At 47.5% G+C, this 15,826-nt stretch overlaps 1 protein-coding gene across 1 annotated transcript in view; it reads left to right on the plus strand.

Moving 5' to 3' along the window:
* Positions 1-287: 287 nt before the first annotated feature.
* LOC144178983 (uncharacterized) overlaps positions 288-15,826 on the plus strand; it is a 44,005-nt gene continuing 28,466 nt past the window's right edge. Inside the window, exon 1 of the mRNA XM_077707137.1 lies at positions 288-445. Within this exon, the coding sequence (XP_077563263.1) occupies positions 317-445 (129 nt within the window). The 5' untranslated portion in view covers positions 288-316. The remainder of the gene's footprint in view (positions 446-15,826) is intronic.

Raw genomic sequence — 15,826 nt, forward strand, 5'->3', positions numbered from 1 at the left:
CATTACTCATCTACAAAGGTGGAACAACGCTTCTTATTTAAAGACGCTTCTTATTTAATCATTTATTAGCGATACACCTACTAAGATAAATGTATTCCTCCTGACCACGAAAGGGCAGTTTTGTTTCTGCAATTGCAACTTGCGATAAATTCTCCATATATCTGACAAGTGTATTGTGAGGCTTTATGAATGCCTCAGCGTTCTAGAAAACGTGGACGCGTTAGCAGGCGCTCCTACTTCGCACACATCCGTGCCTCTGCCGGAGGAAGGCGTGAACTGGCGCGCTGCGACGTCACAGCCACGGCATCGGCGGCCAATGGAGGCGAAGCGGATGTCCCCCTCCACATTGCGCCTTTGGTTCGTAAACCGGCGACTACAAAGGAAGGAGGAACACCGCGTGTTAACTTTGGGCCGAGAAAGCGGATCCACCGGAGCGGCACCGACGGTGAGTCCCGTACATTACCGCACCATCCTTGTCCCTTGCTGATAGAATAAGTGATTCCGCAAAACAAGAAAGCGCCTAAGATTGTGTCCTATTGCGTGGGGAAAGAAAACCTAAAAACTTGAACATGGAAACAAATAACAGTAGCGACAAGCTCTCTACATTATTCGGCACTGCGATTGCGCTCGGAGAGTTAATTTTAGAGTCTCTCGGTAGGCTTTTGCGCGGGAACTCTTCTTCGCTTTATCGTTATACACTCTCGGCAACGGAAACGATAAACTAGTAGATGTATTCATGTACTGTGCTGGCACTTTCAAGGCCCCTTAATCCGGGACGCGTATTCTGAGTGAATGCCAATGAGCAAAACTAGTCGGTGAGCCATCTATTCGCGAGGTTACATCGAGTCATTTGCTTCGAAGCGTACACATATCGCATATCTGCAACAAAATAGGAAGTTGATGAAAAACGCACGGTGGCCATATTTGGCACAAATGAATTACGACCGCAAAATAGCGCTATAACCTTGACACGTTTTATAACACGTAAACAACCTCAGCTTACTAAACTCGCCCTTATGTGACGATTGTGAAGGTGTGATTATTCACGCCCGCGTGAATATCAGGGGAAGTTGGTAAGAAAAAACTCAGGGCTTGGCCCTGAGTTGGAAAACTGTCTGTTTACTTTGTTATATACCATGATGTCGTTTTTCGCAGGAAGAGGTTCCACAGTTTCTGCAAGACTCTGGAACCTTTCTTGTTTATGTGTGTTGCAACAAGGGGCTTTTTGTACCCCTGTGCCTTTCTCCTAACGCTCCCGCCCCCCTCCCCGCCTAAAGAACTTCCCTCGATTGTGGAATTAAGCCTTTTTCGGACCCGTCAAGAATCCTCCGATGGGGTTAGTGAAGACCAAGCAAACAATGCAAGAAAATAATAAAAAAAAGGTACAGCCCACAAAGCCAAAACCGAAAAGTGCAAAAAGAGGCGAGCAGAAAAACTACGAGATAAGTTCGGTCACCATCCACTTACCGCCTGCCCTAAAACAGCAAGCTTGCTTCTTCCTTTCATTAGACTAAAGAAAGATCTGCTTGCTCGAAACATTCAAACCTGTTTCGAAAGCAACAGCCAATAATACAGCTAACCCTTGTTCATCTTTCATTTCCCACAATATAAAGAGTGACAATTTCCTCTTGGGCTCTGAAAATAAGCGCTCAAGAGCTTAAACAATAGAGCAGATGTCGAATAGGGTGAAAAGCCTTTTCACACATCATCAATACTGCCTCGCGGTGGCCGCCTGAAGATTCAGTGCGCCATATGTTAGATGTGGTGAAATAGTATACCTTTCATCTTGGTGAACGATTGATTCTAGGCCTGTAAGCACAGCTTACAGCATATATTTTTAACGAATATTTTTCGATTATTTTTCAGTGAAACATATTGCTGGACAGGATGGTGCGTACTTGTTCTAAAAAGGAGAGTGCGACAAACAAAACCCCATGGAAAAAGCAGGACGGGACAAGCGATAATGTTTGGGGGATCTTATGCGTCAGCGAAGCTTATATAGGGCAGCTATCTCTTAAGACAGAGGTAACGAGGTTCTGAATTTTAATCGACTGGTCTCACCACAAAGTTCGCGCCGTCAGCAGCCCGAGCTCATGACCTGAAAATCGTGTTGTTAGGCAGCATAGCCGGAGTAAGAGCCAACGGTAAAACGAAAACAGGAAGTTGACACACCGAACAAAGCGGCTTTGTCTCCCGTGCAAACTTTCCCGTGCTATATGTACCATTTCAGTTTACCACAACAATGCTCCATACTCTAAAAGTTTCATTTCCAGGTCATCTTGTTCAAGAGGCTCTGTTATTGTGCAACTGTAATATGAGCCCACGTAAGGTGCGCACCGCCCCAATGACGATTTACGCCTGATTAGTGCGGAACTGTTTTAAATAAATCATAATATTTTTTATTAGGGTACCATGGGAGTGTAAATGGGTACCATGGGTACCTAGTACCCACTCCCATGGGCACTCCCATGGGTACCATGGGAGTGCCTTTGGGGAGTGTAAAATATCTAGACGACTTTTGCTTTCGTATTGCAGCTTCATTGTAAGGCTAAGAGAATACCTTCCACATAGCAATATATTTTGTTCGCTGCATTCAACCAACTGTGTAACATTCAAACTGGCGAGAGCTCGCAAAAATAAACCACATGGATTAATAGGGTGTTCACCGCGGTTTCACGGGACGATAAATGATAACTAGGTTTCATATTCTTAGCCTCAGCCTTGTAATCGATTTCTGGTGTGTAAATTAGGTAGAGCTCGTTTCTGAATGTAATGTTGCGAAGCTGCTGCAATGTTCCTTTTATAGTTTTGTTGAAGAGGTTTTTGCCGAACATGTACGATATACAGCTAACACTAATCGGGCCCATTTTCCAACAAAGAAAAACTCATAATCGCGGTTTCAAAGCGGCCGTCGATGACGCCGATGGCGACATACGAGGGAATTAATTCGTTCACTTGCCCGGGCCCTTTTATGTGTCTTTAAGATGAAGCTGACTGCGCACCGGAAACTTTTCTTCGAAGCGTATTGCGCGTTGCTTCGTAAATAAGGCTCCAAGTAGGCACAAGCGTGTTCTTTCCTGGTTGAGAGCGTCTATTTTACGACCCAAACGAAGGGTCTTAGCTGTGACTCACACCAACACCGCGATGAGTGCCTAGGCACACAAAAAGGGATCAAATAGAAGCAATCTGCAAAGTAGGGAGGGCGGGAGGGATTTGGGAGTGCAGATGTAGCGCTGGCACGTGCAAGGGGGCACAGGCTACATTCCTGTGTGGAAGAAACTGACACCACACGGAAGGAGACAAAAGGAACATTCGTACCTTCACAATTTGTACCTTGCGAACCATGCCAACGCATACCCGCGCACACACGCACACGTGCACGCCCACTTGATCCCTCCCCCCACTGAGAGCTGCGGTGAGACGTGAGTGTGCCTGCTGCGAAAAGGAATCCCGATCCCCTGCTCGAGATGGGCGATGGCACGTCCTTCTGCCCCTACTATCGATCGCTGCCACTGTGTTCCACTAACAAGCGGATTGGCGCTCTCTCCATTCATGGCTTTTCGCCTTTGGCAAGGAGAATGGTGACGAGCCACAGGCCCTTACGAGCCTGACGATCATCATGGTCATCACCGTGCAAATTTCTCACTCACGAGGAGATCATGATGGCGGCGATGGGGATGGCGCTCTTACGTGCGTACGTGTGGATGAATTTGTCTTTGGAACCCACCGTACAGGGTGGGACGCAAGTTTTCCAGACCAAGCGAGCGCTTGGCGAAACCCACAGCTGCCCTCTGGAGGCACTGCGCCTGCTGTTGAGAGTTACACGGCGCGCATGCGTGTCCTTGCGCACTCTCATGCTCCTGGTATAGTGCCTAGAATATACTCCTAGACCCATTGAGTTTCATACTAATATATACGCCTCGAGCGCGGCCTGTAGGGGCGCCACTGAAATCCCCCTAGCGGTCCGTTTCGAAAGCAGGCGCGGGAGTCCCCGGCCAGCTCCCCCCTGTCGCCGTTGCTTTTGGGGCTCGTTCAAGACAGCGATTTACCGTTTGTCCGCGTTCGAAATACCGAATAACGTGGAGCAGGCACTCTGTTTGCAAGCGTGGTGTGTTCACGGGAGTATAAACGTTTATGACGCGATCTTAGTGAGATGTATATGAGCGCCGGGTGTGTGTCACAGGCCGGCGTCCCGAAGCCAGCATTTGCATGCAGCTGATTGCAATTCCGCTGCCCTGAAATTTAGTGGCAGTGTCTCCGTAAGCAGCGTTTCCTCCGATGGTCATGTAGCGGCCATACACACTATGATGTAAATCGACTTTTTGCACTTTGAAAATCCAGCGGAGCACTCATACCTGACAGCACGCAAGTTACGCCTGCCAATATCACATATCAGATATTGATCAGTACCATGAACAAGCCAATGCGGCATAAATTTCACAAACATTGTACCAAAGAAGTACGATGGATAATGCAAAATTACACTCCGGAGTCAGCACACGACGGCAAATTTAATGCTGTGTCGTCTTGTCCCGAGGTGAGCGCTCGCAAAGATTCATATCTGTTACATTTATCCTCCACAGAAGCGCGAAGATGGGCTTATAGAGTAATCCGCGTCCGTGACCAAACTCTTCTTCGAAACATCGTCATATGACACAGGGAGACTGCAGAATCTAGCATAAACCGAAATCAGAGACTCTTATCAGATACGACACTCTTCCAACGAGCGCGTGTGTACGAGATTTCGGCGCACGTTAAGGATCTCCAGGTGGTCAAAATTAATCCGGAGCGCTCCACTACGGCGTGCCTCATCGCCTCCGTTTCGTCGGCGCGTTAAACCCTGCAATCAATCAATCAATCAACTCTTCCAACGACACCTCGAATCGCTTGTGAACTGCCTACCCTGTATTCTTCAAAAAATGCGTCCGCCGAGTGATCAGCCGTTCGTTGAAGGCGAAAAACAAACGAAAAGTGAACACGCAGCTTGTGTGTGTGATTACTAAACCGTTCATTCGTTGATTTCGCTCCGCATTTGTAAACAACGATAGTTGAGCGTCCTCCTCCTCGCCCCCCTCCCCCCATGTCTAGCGAAATAGTGCATTTCGCATCTAGTTGGTCTGGTGAATACTACCTCGCTCAAACAAACGTCTTTAGCCTTTCAGGGGCTGCACTCGGTTTTTTTTTTTTGCATTCCCGTACCAGTATTCTATTTATTCCTGACTTGCAGACCATTCATTTTCCCGTGGTTTCATTAACATATACCTTGGTTCTTACTATAAGGCATGAGTGGGCACATATCTGGCAACGCACAGCCTTTGAGTGTACTTAACATTTTCGCGTGGCTTATACTCCCATAAAAGCAGCACAAGTTTTTGTCAGCTATTGGGTTATCACATCCCCGAAACATATTTTTCTACGACGTACATATTCGAAGCAAAGCCGCATTTGTTGTCTGCGCTGCAAAGCGAATCAACCTCTTACAGAGCCAATATCAGGTCTAAACGAGGCGACAATAAATAGAATTCACTTGTGCTGACGTGTTCGAAGGTTACAGCGGTGATATGCTGCTGCCGTCGCCGACGTCCGCAAGAGCGGCCAAGAAGCGCGCAGAACCGCCTTCCCGGGCAGCTCTTGTTGGCGTTAGAGCGCTCTACCAAGACGCAGCTGTTTTTTTTTTTTTAAGTGCCCTAAACGTGCAGTTAGCTTACAGACGTCACCATAACAAGTTGTTTAGTGCGCGGAAAGGCAAAAAGAAGCGCAAGAGAACCAAAACACTGCGTGACCACCTATCAGCCACGGAGCGCTAATCCCGCAAACGCCGCTGAGAAGCGGCGGCAGGCGGCGCAGCGATCGCGAATCTCGAGGCGAATACTAGAGGGAAATCTGGTGCCACTGTCTAGGGAAGCCGCGCTTCGGCGAGCGTTCTGTCATGTACCGGGCAGGCACGTCCACTTGTCCTTGACATGGCTCGCGAACAGGCTGAAAAGTTGGATGTGGCTGCAAAAAACAATATTAGTGCAGAAGGCTCATCAAATTTGTTTTGTTATTATAAAATGGAACATCCAAAAAGATTAATTTGTCAGTTATTATGTTAAAGCTTCAGGCACGATGAACAAGAAACAAATGTTACCCTTTTTTGTTGACTTTGGCTTTGAGACAAAAAAGAAGCCATATGGCTAGCTAAGCCAAGTAGGCAAGGAACGTCGCTAGCAGCAATGGCACCGCCCACGGCGGCCCGCGACTGCAGCGAGAGATTTCCCTCTAGTATATGTTAGTATGAAACTCTATGCCTGGGTCTTCCCTCAATCGGAAGCCACGCTCCGATTGTCAGTGAAGCGCTTGAGGGTGACGGGTTTGTGCGATTTATTTCTCCCGGATCAACGATCAGCTGTGTATGTCCACAGCAGCGTCTCTGTGTGTGAGCTCGATTGCTTTCGGCTTTGAGAGGAATTAAGACGCAGCACCACTCCAGACGCATTAACGAAAGGTGGAATCGCACGTGTTTGCTCCAAACGTTTCACCGCTATTGTGAAAAAAGTAATTAAAATGAAATTTCTAAAGTTTAAATCTACGGGAGGGGGCAGGAAATAAGCCCGTCCTTATAAAACACTTTCCTCTAGTTATGGCACGTTCAGGGGCTCCAGATAATCTGCTGTAATAAAGCTAAATATTTGGGATTTTTGGTAAACATATTACTGAACGTTAATAGGTATACTGAATTCATCAGAAACTATTCGTATTTTATGAAGGAATGGGTGTAGTGCGACCGGGGAAGTACGTAGCGTTCATCATACAGGGAAGTTTTGTTTGCGGTTATACGCATGCAACGGAAACATTACGCTCGCAAAAAAGAAAGTTGGAAAGAAATTCGAAGACAAACTTCTCTCTCACCTGTAAGTTCACCTGTAACAGGGCGAATTCAGGGGGAGTGCCACATAAAGTTAGTTTGTTTTTTGTTCACGGAAGTACAAGAGGCAGGTCAATGGAGTGTTCTTGCTGCAGATAACCATGCGATGGTGCCGGTGACCATAACCACGTCACATGACTGCGCACTCACTGCAAGTCTACCCCATACGGAGCGTGCAAATTAGGCCGTGCGCACCGAACAATGGTCACAGTCACGCTTACACTGTGCGTTAAAGCTAATGCACACGGAATTATCGCTCGCATGCGTATCTTACGATTTTTAGGACTTGTACGTGTTGTGTTTATTGATTAGATGTGTTCTTTATTGCATCTAAATGTACGAATGACTGCTGAAATAACAGTTTGACGTTCTTAAATGACAGCTTCTACTTCTCCCTGGCATTACCTTGACAACGCCGTTTGAAGTAACTTAGTCAGAAATGCCGCGAAAAACCTGCTGAATTTTACCTGAGGATAAGAGTGGTGGGTGGCAATCGCCGAAAGATTAACCTACTAAGATGGAAGCGGTAGCAGACACTTGCAACGTCACTTGAATTCACTCACGTGGTTCTACAAAGAGGGAAACCAGAGACAAGTGAAATGCACTTAACGACATCCTTTATTACTTCAAATAGATAATCTTTGCTGAGGTTAAATCAGTGCAGGATTCATGAACGGTGGTTGGTTCAGTTGTATTGGTGAAGCAAATCAGTGGAAACTCTTTTTTCATAAAATTAAAGGAAGCTCAAAATTGGTTTTAGGCGATCTCCTTCTCCTTAGTCTCTGCCGCCAACGGCGGATGCGAGTAGATCGGTGGCAGAGCCAGAGAAGGGACATGCCATCTGTTGGTGGGAGCGTTCTTTAATTTTTATAACTCTTGGCGCATGCGCAAGGCGCGCACACGGCCGCTACACCGGAGCGCACAGTGCCGCAAGAGGTCGCGAGACGCTATCACGTGGCATTCAGCGAGAACTCCGGGGATAAACCCGCAGATGTGCTCGATGAGTGCGCTGTCTCTCTCCCCCCGTCGTTCGTAGCTCAATAGGTCAGACAACGGGCTCTCGCTCCGTTTCACTATTAGTTCCAGGTTCGGTTCCTGGCGGTGCCAATGACTTTTTTATTTGTTCACGGGAGTTTTCTGTTGAAACCAACGGCCGCGACAGAACATTTAGGGGGGGGAGGCGGGGGTAGATGTAAAAAACTTCGCTTTAAAAATAAAGTGGCATGGTAATCATACTCACTGAAAAAAGGTTGTTTACAGCTGAAAAAAGAAATGATGCTCCTGATTTAAAAAATGGCAACGCGTCTGCTCGCGTCGCTGCAAATGCCGTCAAAATCTTCTGCCGCCCTGCCGCGTAACGGCACCTCCTCTCTTATCAGCCCACCCCTCACGCTGTTCCCCTCCTGTCTCGCTTAACCAATCCGAGGTTTGCGGAGTTCAATTTTGCCGGGTTTGCACTTCTGGCGCGCCGTCTTAGCACTCGAGCCACGAGTGCGAGCCTCGGGTGCATTCCATTTTGTTTTTTTTTTGTGTGTTTTGTGGCTAAAACGTTGTTTTCACCGCATTTATTTTTAATTTGCTATCGCACCAATCGAGCACATATCTACAAAACACCAGTTATGTATTGGCCTTCTTCCTCGAATAAGCCTAACATTACCTTTTTTTTGAGCACTCGGGGCAAATACAGAGAATATTTATAGATTTGTTAAACTGCTAATGTTTTGCCGATACAAACGTCTCGCGTAAGAACTCTTTCAACTTTGGCCGGGTGGCTGAATCATGGGGCGGACGGAGGAAGGACGGACGAACAGACGGACGGGCGGATGGACGAACCCAAATTCAAAATTAAGACAGACCAAAATTACACGGCGTTCTTCGCTAGACCTGGTATCTTCGGAGTATCAGACGCATTTGCAAAGACCCACGAATTAACCTTACATTCATATACATCATCACCAGCCTGGTTGTGTCCACTGCAGGACGAAGGCGTCTCCCAAAGATCTCCAGCTATGTCTATCGAGTGCTAGCGGAGTCCCATCTTTCCCCTCAAATTGCTGTAAGTCTCGTGTCTGAAGCACGAAGCGTTCTAGAGCGATGCGTTCGAAAACAAGTGTCCCGGTGTGTTCTTTTAGTACGCGTTTCTCTCACGGAAATTAAACGTTCGAGCGCGAGGAGTTGGAAAACAAGTGTGCCGGTGTTTTAGCCCGGTGACTAAATGATACTACGACGACATCAGACGACGAGGGCATGAGGCGACGACGACATGAGACGACGATGACACGAGACGCCGACAGCCCGAACCCCTAAGAGGCTTTGCCCCTAAAATGCTTTCGTATGTCATTCGTGCCCTGACAGTTTTTTGCGTTAGGGTCGAGGGTGAGACGGACAAGCCCGTGGGCCCAGCCAGAACGCCCAAGGCTGGGTATGTTCGAGCATTCCGAACGCTGAGTTACGAGCTGAAAGGGTGTCATAAGCTTGTCAGCCGAGTCAAGGACTAGCAACCCGGATTTGTCTGCTACCATGTTGAATCGACGCGCATACAACGTGTCTGGTATAGACGAATACATTGCGCTACAGCGGCCTGGCCACGCATTGCGCACGTGTTCGTTCACTGAAAACGTTCATGATTACTCAAATTATTTCAAGGCCATTTGAAAATGGCCCCGAAATATGCGTTTGTGGCTCTATAGCTGTGAAGGTAGCAGGACAAACACTTATTAACATCGAGAAACTGTATGTATTTATCCAGATTTTAAATTGTTTTGTCGTGACGCGTGGGCTGGAGCCTAGCTGCGTAAAATTTTGCATGAGGTCCCCTTTTTACGACTGAGCGGGTCTTGCACAAGAGCAAGTGCTTCAAAAGAAATCAAGTAGGATAATTCTCAGGAAATTACTAATCTGTGGTCGCAAACAATGGAGGTTCCGAGGGGCCTTTCCAGTAGCTCGTAGACTGTGTTGAACAGCAATACCAGGTTTGTTGAACACGCCACTTGTCCAACAAATGTGTAAAAAAACAACTCCTTGTCTTTTGCAGCATTTTGCATCATAAGCGTATTGCAGTTAATGTAAGCGAGAGTACACAGGTTTCTTAATTTTATTTACAATGTAGGGTATCATACGTAAGGGCGCTTGCAAATGCGTTTGGAGTGCTACACAGACTGTGGAAGTGAGTAAATAGATGACAGAACAGCCTTTACGGATGAGCCATTGTCATGCTATACTTGAAGTATGTTTTTAGTCTATAGCGCGATATAAGACAGTTTTACTTGACCGTACGCAGAGGGTTGCGCACGCACGTACCAGCAGCGCAGCGCGCGCAGCAAACTTCTCGCGAAGAACCAGTTTTAGTTGAACGCACGCAGAAGTTGATGCGTGGATAAACCAGTAGCTCCGAAATGCGCGCTTTGTGTGTCACGCAGCGGCACTGAACGGCAGATTGGCGAACGAAACATGTGGTTGTCGGCAGCGTTTTGTTGTCGGCCAGCGCCAGACTTAAACCTAGCCAGAAGAAGCCGTAAACCAGTTTGTGGGGACTCTGGGGAGACGCCGTTACTTTGTTCCTTTCGTTCACGGGCGAGAGAGACCGGAAAGAGGACGGGAGGGGCCTCCCGCACGACCCGCAAAACCCGAAAAACCCGCAACGCAAGAATAGAGAGTTTAGAGTCTAGTATAGCTGGAGCAACCGTTTGTTTGAGCCTCGTGATTCGACCATTACACCCTGTTTTTGTACGTGTGTGTGTGTGTGGGGGTGTGTGTGTGTGTGTGTGTGTGTGTGTGTGTGTGTGTGTGTGTGTGTGCGTGTTTGTGCGTGTGTATGTGTGTTTGTGTGTGTGTGTGTGCGCGCGCGTGTGTGTGTGTGCGTGCGCGTGCATGTATGCATGTGTGCGTGTCTGCGTGTGTGGGTGCGGGAGGGGGGCGTGCGTGCTTAGGAACGCTAACTTAGGAACGCTTAGTAACGGCTAACTTTTGGAATGGCCGAAAAAGCAAGTAGCAGCTGAAATATACAGGTGACCCTGGGATCTTTGGTCGAGTAAAACAAAGTTCTCAGTCTGCGACATAACTTTGTTTACAGCTCAGTTAAAACAACATTACAGTGGGCCATTCTTTCAGGCTTCATAATAGCGCGCGCTAAACGCTAGCTTCCGCTATACTAAAACTGCGCACGCTATTCCTTGCGCAAGCGACCCAGTGCGCATGCGCAGTCCGCAAAAGGAGGGTTTGCGTTTTGCGGACGCACGCTATTTTCCAGAGTTTGCGGGCGGTACTTTGCGGCGTTGCGGGCCGCGCGCGGCTGGCGCTGGTCTCGCGAAACCTGTTTGCTCGAGACGGCCTGCCCCCGCTGGCCGCTGCCGGCCGGAATGGTTCTGTGCGCGCGCGGCTCGCCTTCACTACGGTCCCTGGGGGCTTAGCCTTCACCGACGATGTCACGTTGCTGACAGTGACAGGTACCTGCGGTCGCACAGAATACTAGACTGTACTTCACTGTATCACTGTGCCAAGCCGTACCGAACACCCCGGTGTGGGCGATACCGCCGTTTACCTTGTGTGGCGTTTGTATAGGGACCGGGCAGCTGGACGGGTGGCGCCACCACTCGGCGCTCCCCTCGTCAGTGGAATGAGCCAGTGCATTGGACTACACAGCCTCCCGTTGTTTTTGTCGTGTTTGCGTCGGTGCTTTGTATGTTTTGGTGGCGTGGTGAGCAGACATGTGAGATTAAACGAAGTCTAAACAGATGTGTTGGGTTCTTAGATGCAGTAATGACTACGTAAACTTGTCGGACGCGTCTAAAGTTGGGTATCGGCTGCAATGGCATAAGCGCTTTTTGCAGCGATATCTGCGCTTGGCTCCACCCGTTCTGAGTACGAATAAAACTACTATTATTAGTATTATTTTCTTCTTAATTGCACTCACGGCTACGCAAACTTATTGGATGCTTGTAAGGTTGGGGAAGGGCTACATTGACACGAGCGCTTTTGCAGCGCTCTGCGCCTGGCTCTACGCGATCTGAGTAGGAATCAAACTATTAGCAATATTAGAATTCATTTCTTCCACTTTAAACTATCCTCACTGGTTTCAATGACTACAGTTTCCACGCCAGCCCTATCGCTGGGATACCTCGATACGTGTGCTTTAAATAGAAAGGCACCTGCATACGAGATGGATTACCGTGTAGCCGTAGAAATGTTGCGATAGTTTACACTTTCTGTAACCGTGAGCTTTGTACCTTCGGTTTTGGTGAGCGACACTGTGAAGCATGGGAGCCTGAAAGCCGAAGTGGGAAACCCACGTTTCTGGTGGTCATTTTATCAAGAGCCAAAGTTATTCCCCAACTCATCAGCCCAAGATAAAAACCATCCCTCCTCCGGTTCCCGTTTTACCCCCTGCGTAGAATAAAGGCTGGCACCGATAGTTAAAAAATGTGGCAGTGTTAACGTCAGCCGGTGTTTTTTAATGCTTAAGTATTCTTCACAGAGTACGTAAAAAATCGTGTAATGCCTGGTGAAGACACCAAAAACACGCGATTAGTTGCCTCAAATATGGGTGCATGAGCCCGAGTCCTCCACCACAGACATATTTCCGACACACTGGAAAAAGTTTAGATTTGGAGATGGAGCATAGAAGTTCAAAATTAAACAGCAAAATCATCTAATGATTATGATGGTTGAACACAAAGCTTTCTTCGTGCGAAATCGAATGGGAAATGGTCAAAGTCAAAGACGCTGCGACCAAAAGACCAAACTGCGTGCTAGTCAAATTCGACGCTTAACTAGTCAAAGTTTAAATCCAGAAGGCAACCAAGGAAACCCATACGACAGAGCTTAGCGATAAACCACCATCGTCGTTAGACGGATGTGTGCATGATTTTTCAAACGTAGGTGGCAGCTTGTAAACCGACAGCAGCATTCAGTTGTGAAGCTGAGTACAGGTTTCGGGCACCCTCCTGTCTTGCGTCCTTCAGTCACGCAGTAATTGGTTTTTGAAAAACCATTTACCAACTAGCCAGAAACCATTGCAATTCTTTTAAAGCAATGCTTCTCCACGACAAGCAATAACATTCTACTATCATGCGTACTATCATGCGGTATGTATTCTATCAAGGATTCCCGATGACTGTAGTAAGAGCATTTCTGTGAAATTAAACACGTTTCAGCCGTAGGTAATGAAGATACGGAAGCGTCATCCGTCACAATTTCTATTTTGAGGTAAATCTTCGAAGACACCCTTCAACTTTTTCTTTCGCTTGTGCACGACGTCGGCGCCGTTTCGTCATCAACTGCCAAAGGCCTTCGCCGCAGCATTCCTAGATCGGTTGCACACACCGGCTTTGTAGGAGCATTTAGCGGGAATAAAGTCTTCGATTCGCAAAACTGCATGCAGGCATGAAAAAATTGCATGAAGCAACGAACTTTCATTTCCAGCTTGACTTCCAGCTTGGCGCATTGAGCGTCGTTTGCTATTTGGAAATACTGAGTATGGGCGTAAATAACACACATGGCATACCTTGTAAACGTCACGCCCACACTCAAGATTTACCGATATGAAAAATGCACGTGGGGTTATGTTCGCTTTGCAAGCCGCACCGCAGAAAAACGACAGAAAGCCATGCACAACTACGCTGCGCTGACCGCCACCGGCTTTCCACTGACGAGCGGTTCGCCACGGGCGGCGCTGTTCGCTGAAACGACGGTGGTGCCATAGAACGGCCGCCCGGTCCCTATGGGCTGGTTGGCTTGCGAAATTACAGTTATTTGTTGAAATGAGCCTTCTCGCTGGTGGGGACGATTCAGTGACTTTGGGCATTCAGCCGTTTTTTTTTTCTTTTTTATATGTGTTTTGTAAACTTTTTCACCTGGCTTGGACATTTCAATGTTCACCAGATACAAAGGGTTTCTGGGCACAACGATCATCATCAGCAGCAGGAACACGCTACTAGCGGAGGGTTCCTGGCGCAGTACTAAAAGCCGGGTTGGTAGAAAAGGTTTGCGGGCGCAAGCGCAACATTTTGCGCGCGCTAAACGCTAGCTCCCGCTCTACTAAAACTCTCTAATCAAAAACTTGCGGGCGCACGCAAAGCGCACGGCTCCGGCTTACGTACTGCAACCTCCGCAAGTTCCTTGCGTGAGCAGAGCTGCTGCGTGCGCTCACCTAAAACTGTCTATAGTCTTTATTCCCAGAATAATTGTTCACACGCAGACTATATGCTGAATTATTTGACGTTGTTCGATGTTTTCGTGTCAGCGGCCAATAATATGCTCCAACCCATTTTTGAGGGGGCTGTTAGCATGGGCTTGATACATGCCGGTGCACAGCTTATTTTTGCCGTGCTGTGCTTCATTGCAACGTTGTAGCCGTTGGAAGAACGTTAGGTGAGCGTGCAACGTGCGAAAAAGTGTTGGCTACGATATTCCCAGAAATATTTGAAAACTGGCACCAAATGATATTGCCGCTTCATCACTGCAGTATTGTTGCTGGCTGCAGGGGGAGGTGCGTTCATCACGGTTTTTGTAGCAATAACTCACGCCAGAAAACGAAGGCTTTTCGCGCATATTTCCATGCCTTGCAAAGTTCATAAAAAACCCAGCCTCTTTGAGTATAATTGTGGTAAGGACAATGTTGTGTCACGGCTAGCAATGGGGGCTAACCTCGGCATTTTGAATCGTCCCTTGCATATTCCCATTACAAACGGCGCAATATACTTCATTATTACCATGAAGCCTGAAAGAATGGCCCGCTGTAATGTTGTTTTAACTGAGGTCTAAACAAAGTTATGTTGCAGACTGAGAAACTCGTTTTATTAGACCAAAAATTCCAGGGTCACTTGTATATTTCAGCTGCTACTTGCTTTTTCGGGCATTCCAAAAGTTAGCCCTGACTAAGCGTTCCTACGTTACCCCAAAGCACGCACGCACGCCCCCCCGCCCCCCCCCCGCACACACACGCACGCACATGCACACACACACACACACACACACACACACACACACACACACACACACACACACGCGCGCGCGCGTACACACATACACACGCACACACATACACACGCACACACACACGCACGCACGCGCACAAACACGCCCCCCCCCCACACGTACAAAAGCAGGGTGTAATGGTCGAAGCACGAGGCTCAAACAGACAGTAATTTTGCCACAACACACGTCCAGTCTGGCGAGCATAATCGTTATTCAGCTCTTCATTCGTCTCGTCGTTTTTTGCACCGTTTTGCATCATAAGCGTATTGCAGCTAATTTAAGGGAGTGTACACGGGTTCCGTAATTATATTCACAATACATTGTATCATACACAAGGGCTCCTGCAAATGCGTTCCGATTTCTACACAGATGAAACGATTGCTCTATCCTAGTCAAACAAAGATAAAGCCCTAATTATTCACGATGTAGGATATTTGAAGTGAATAAAAAGCTGCAACTTAACAGTAATGGTGTTTAATTGCACATACACTGAAAATACGGGGAGGCACTTTGCGAAAAAAGTATTCAATCGCCGATAAAAGGCAGTCTGCTTTCTGTACCTAAAAATACTGTAAAAAAGGTAAAGGTTAGCGTGAATAAAGTCTGAGTTGCAGAAAAATGACAATGCACCGAGTGGTTGTCTGTGTATTTCAAAACTCATCAGTCACCATAATCATGACCAGTGGCTGTATTGAGCACTCCTCCTCACCCCCCCCCCCCCCCCTCTTCAAAACACTTGCGAACCTCTTGGAGTACATATAGGCAAAACCATCACAAACTACTATCACTGGTCGCACTAGTGTGCTGTCAGCAGACGGGAATTTTGTTAAGATTGGCAACTTCACTGGGAAATGAATAATTAGGTGAAATAACTGCAACTTCGTGTGTTAATAATAGCGTCATCTTACCGGCGAACGGTATTTTAGTATTTGCTGGTTAAGTTTT

This window comes from Haemaphysalis longicornis, unplaced genomic scaffold, assembly GCF_048455015.1.
Source record: "Haemaphysalis longicornis isolate Haplotype H1 unplaced genomic scaffold, Haemaphysalis longicornis Haplotype H1 scaffold_1, whole genome shotgun sequence".
NCBI classification, from domain to species: Eukaryota; Metazoa; Arthropoda; class Arachnida; order Ixodida; family Ixodidae; genus Haemaphysalis; species Haemaphysalis longicornis.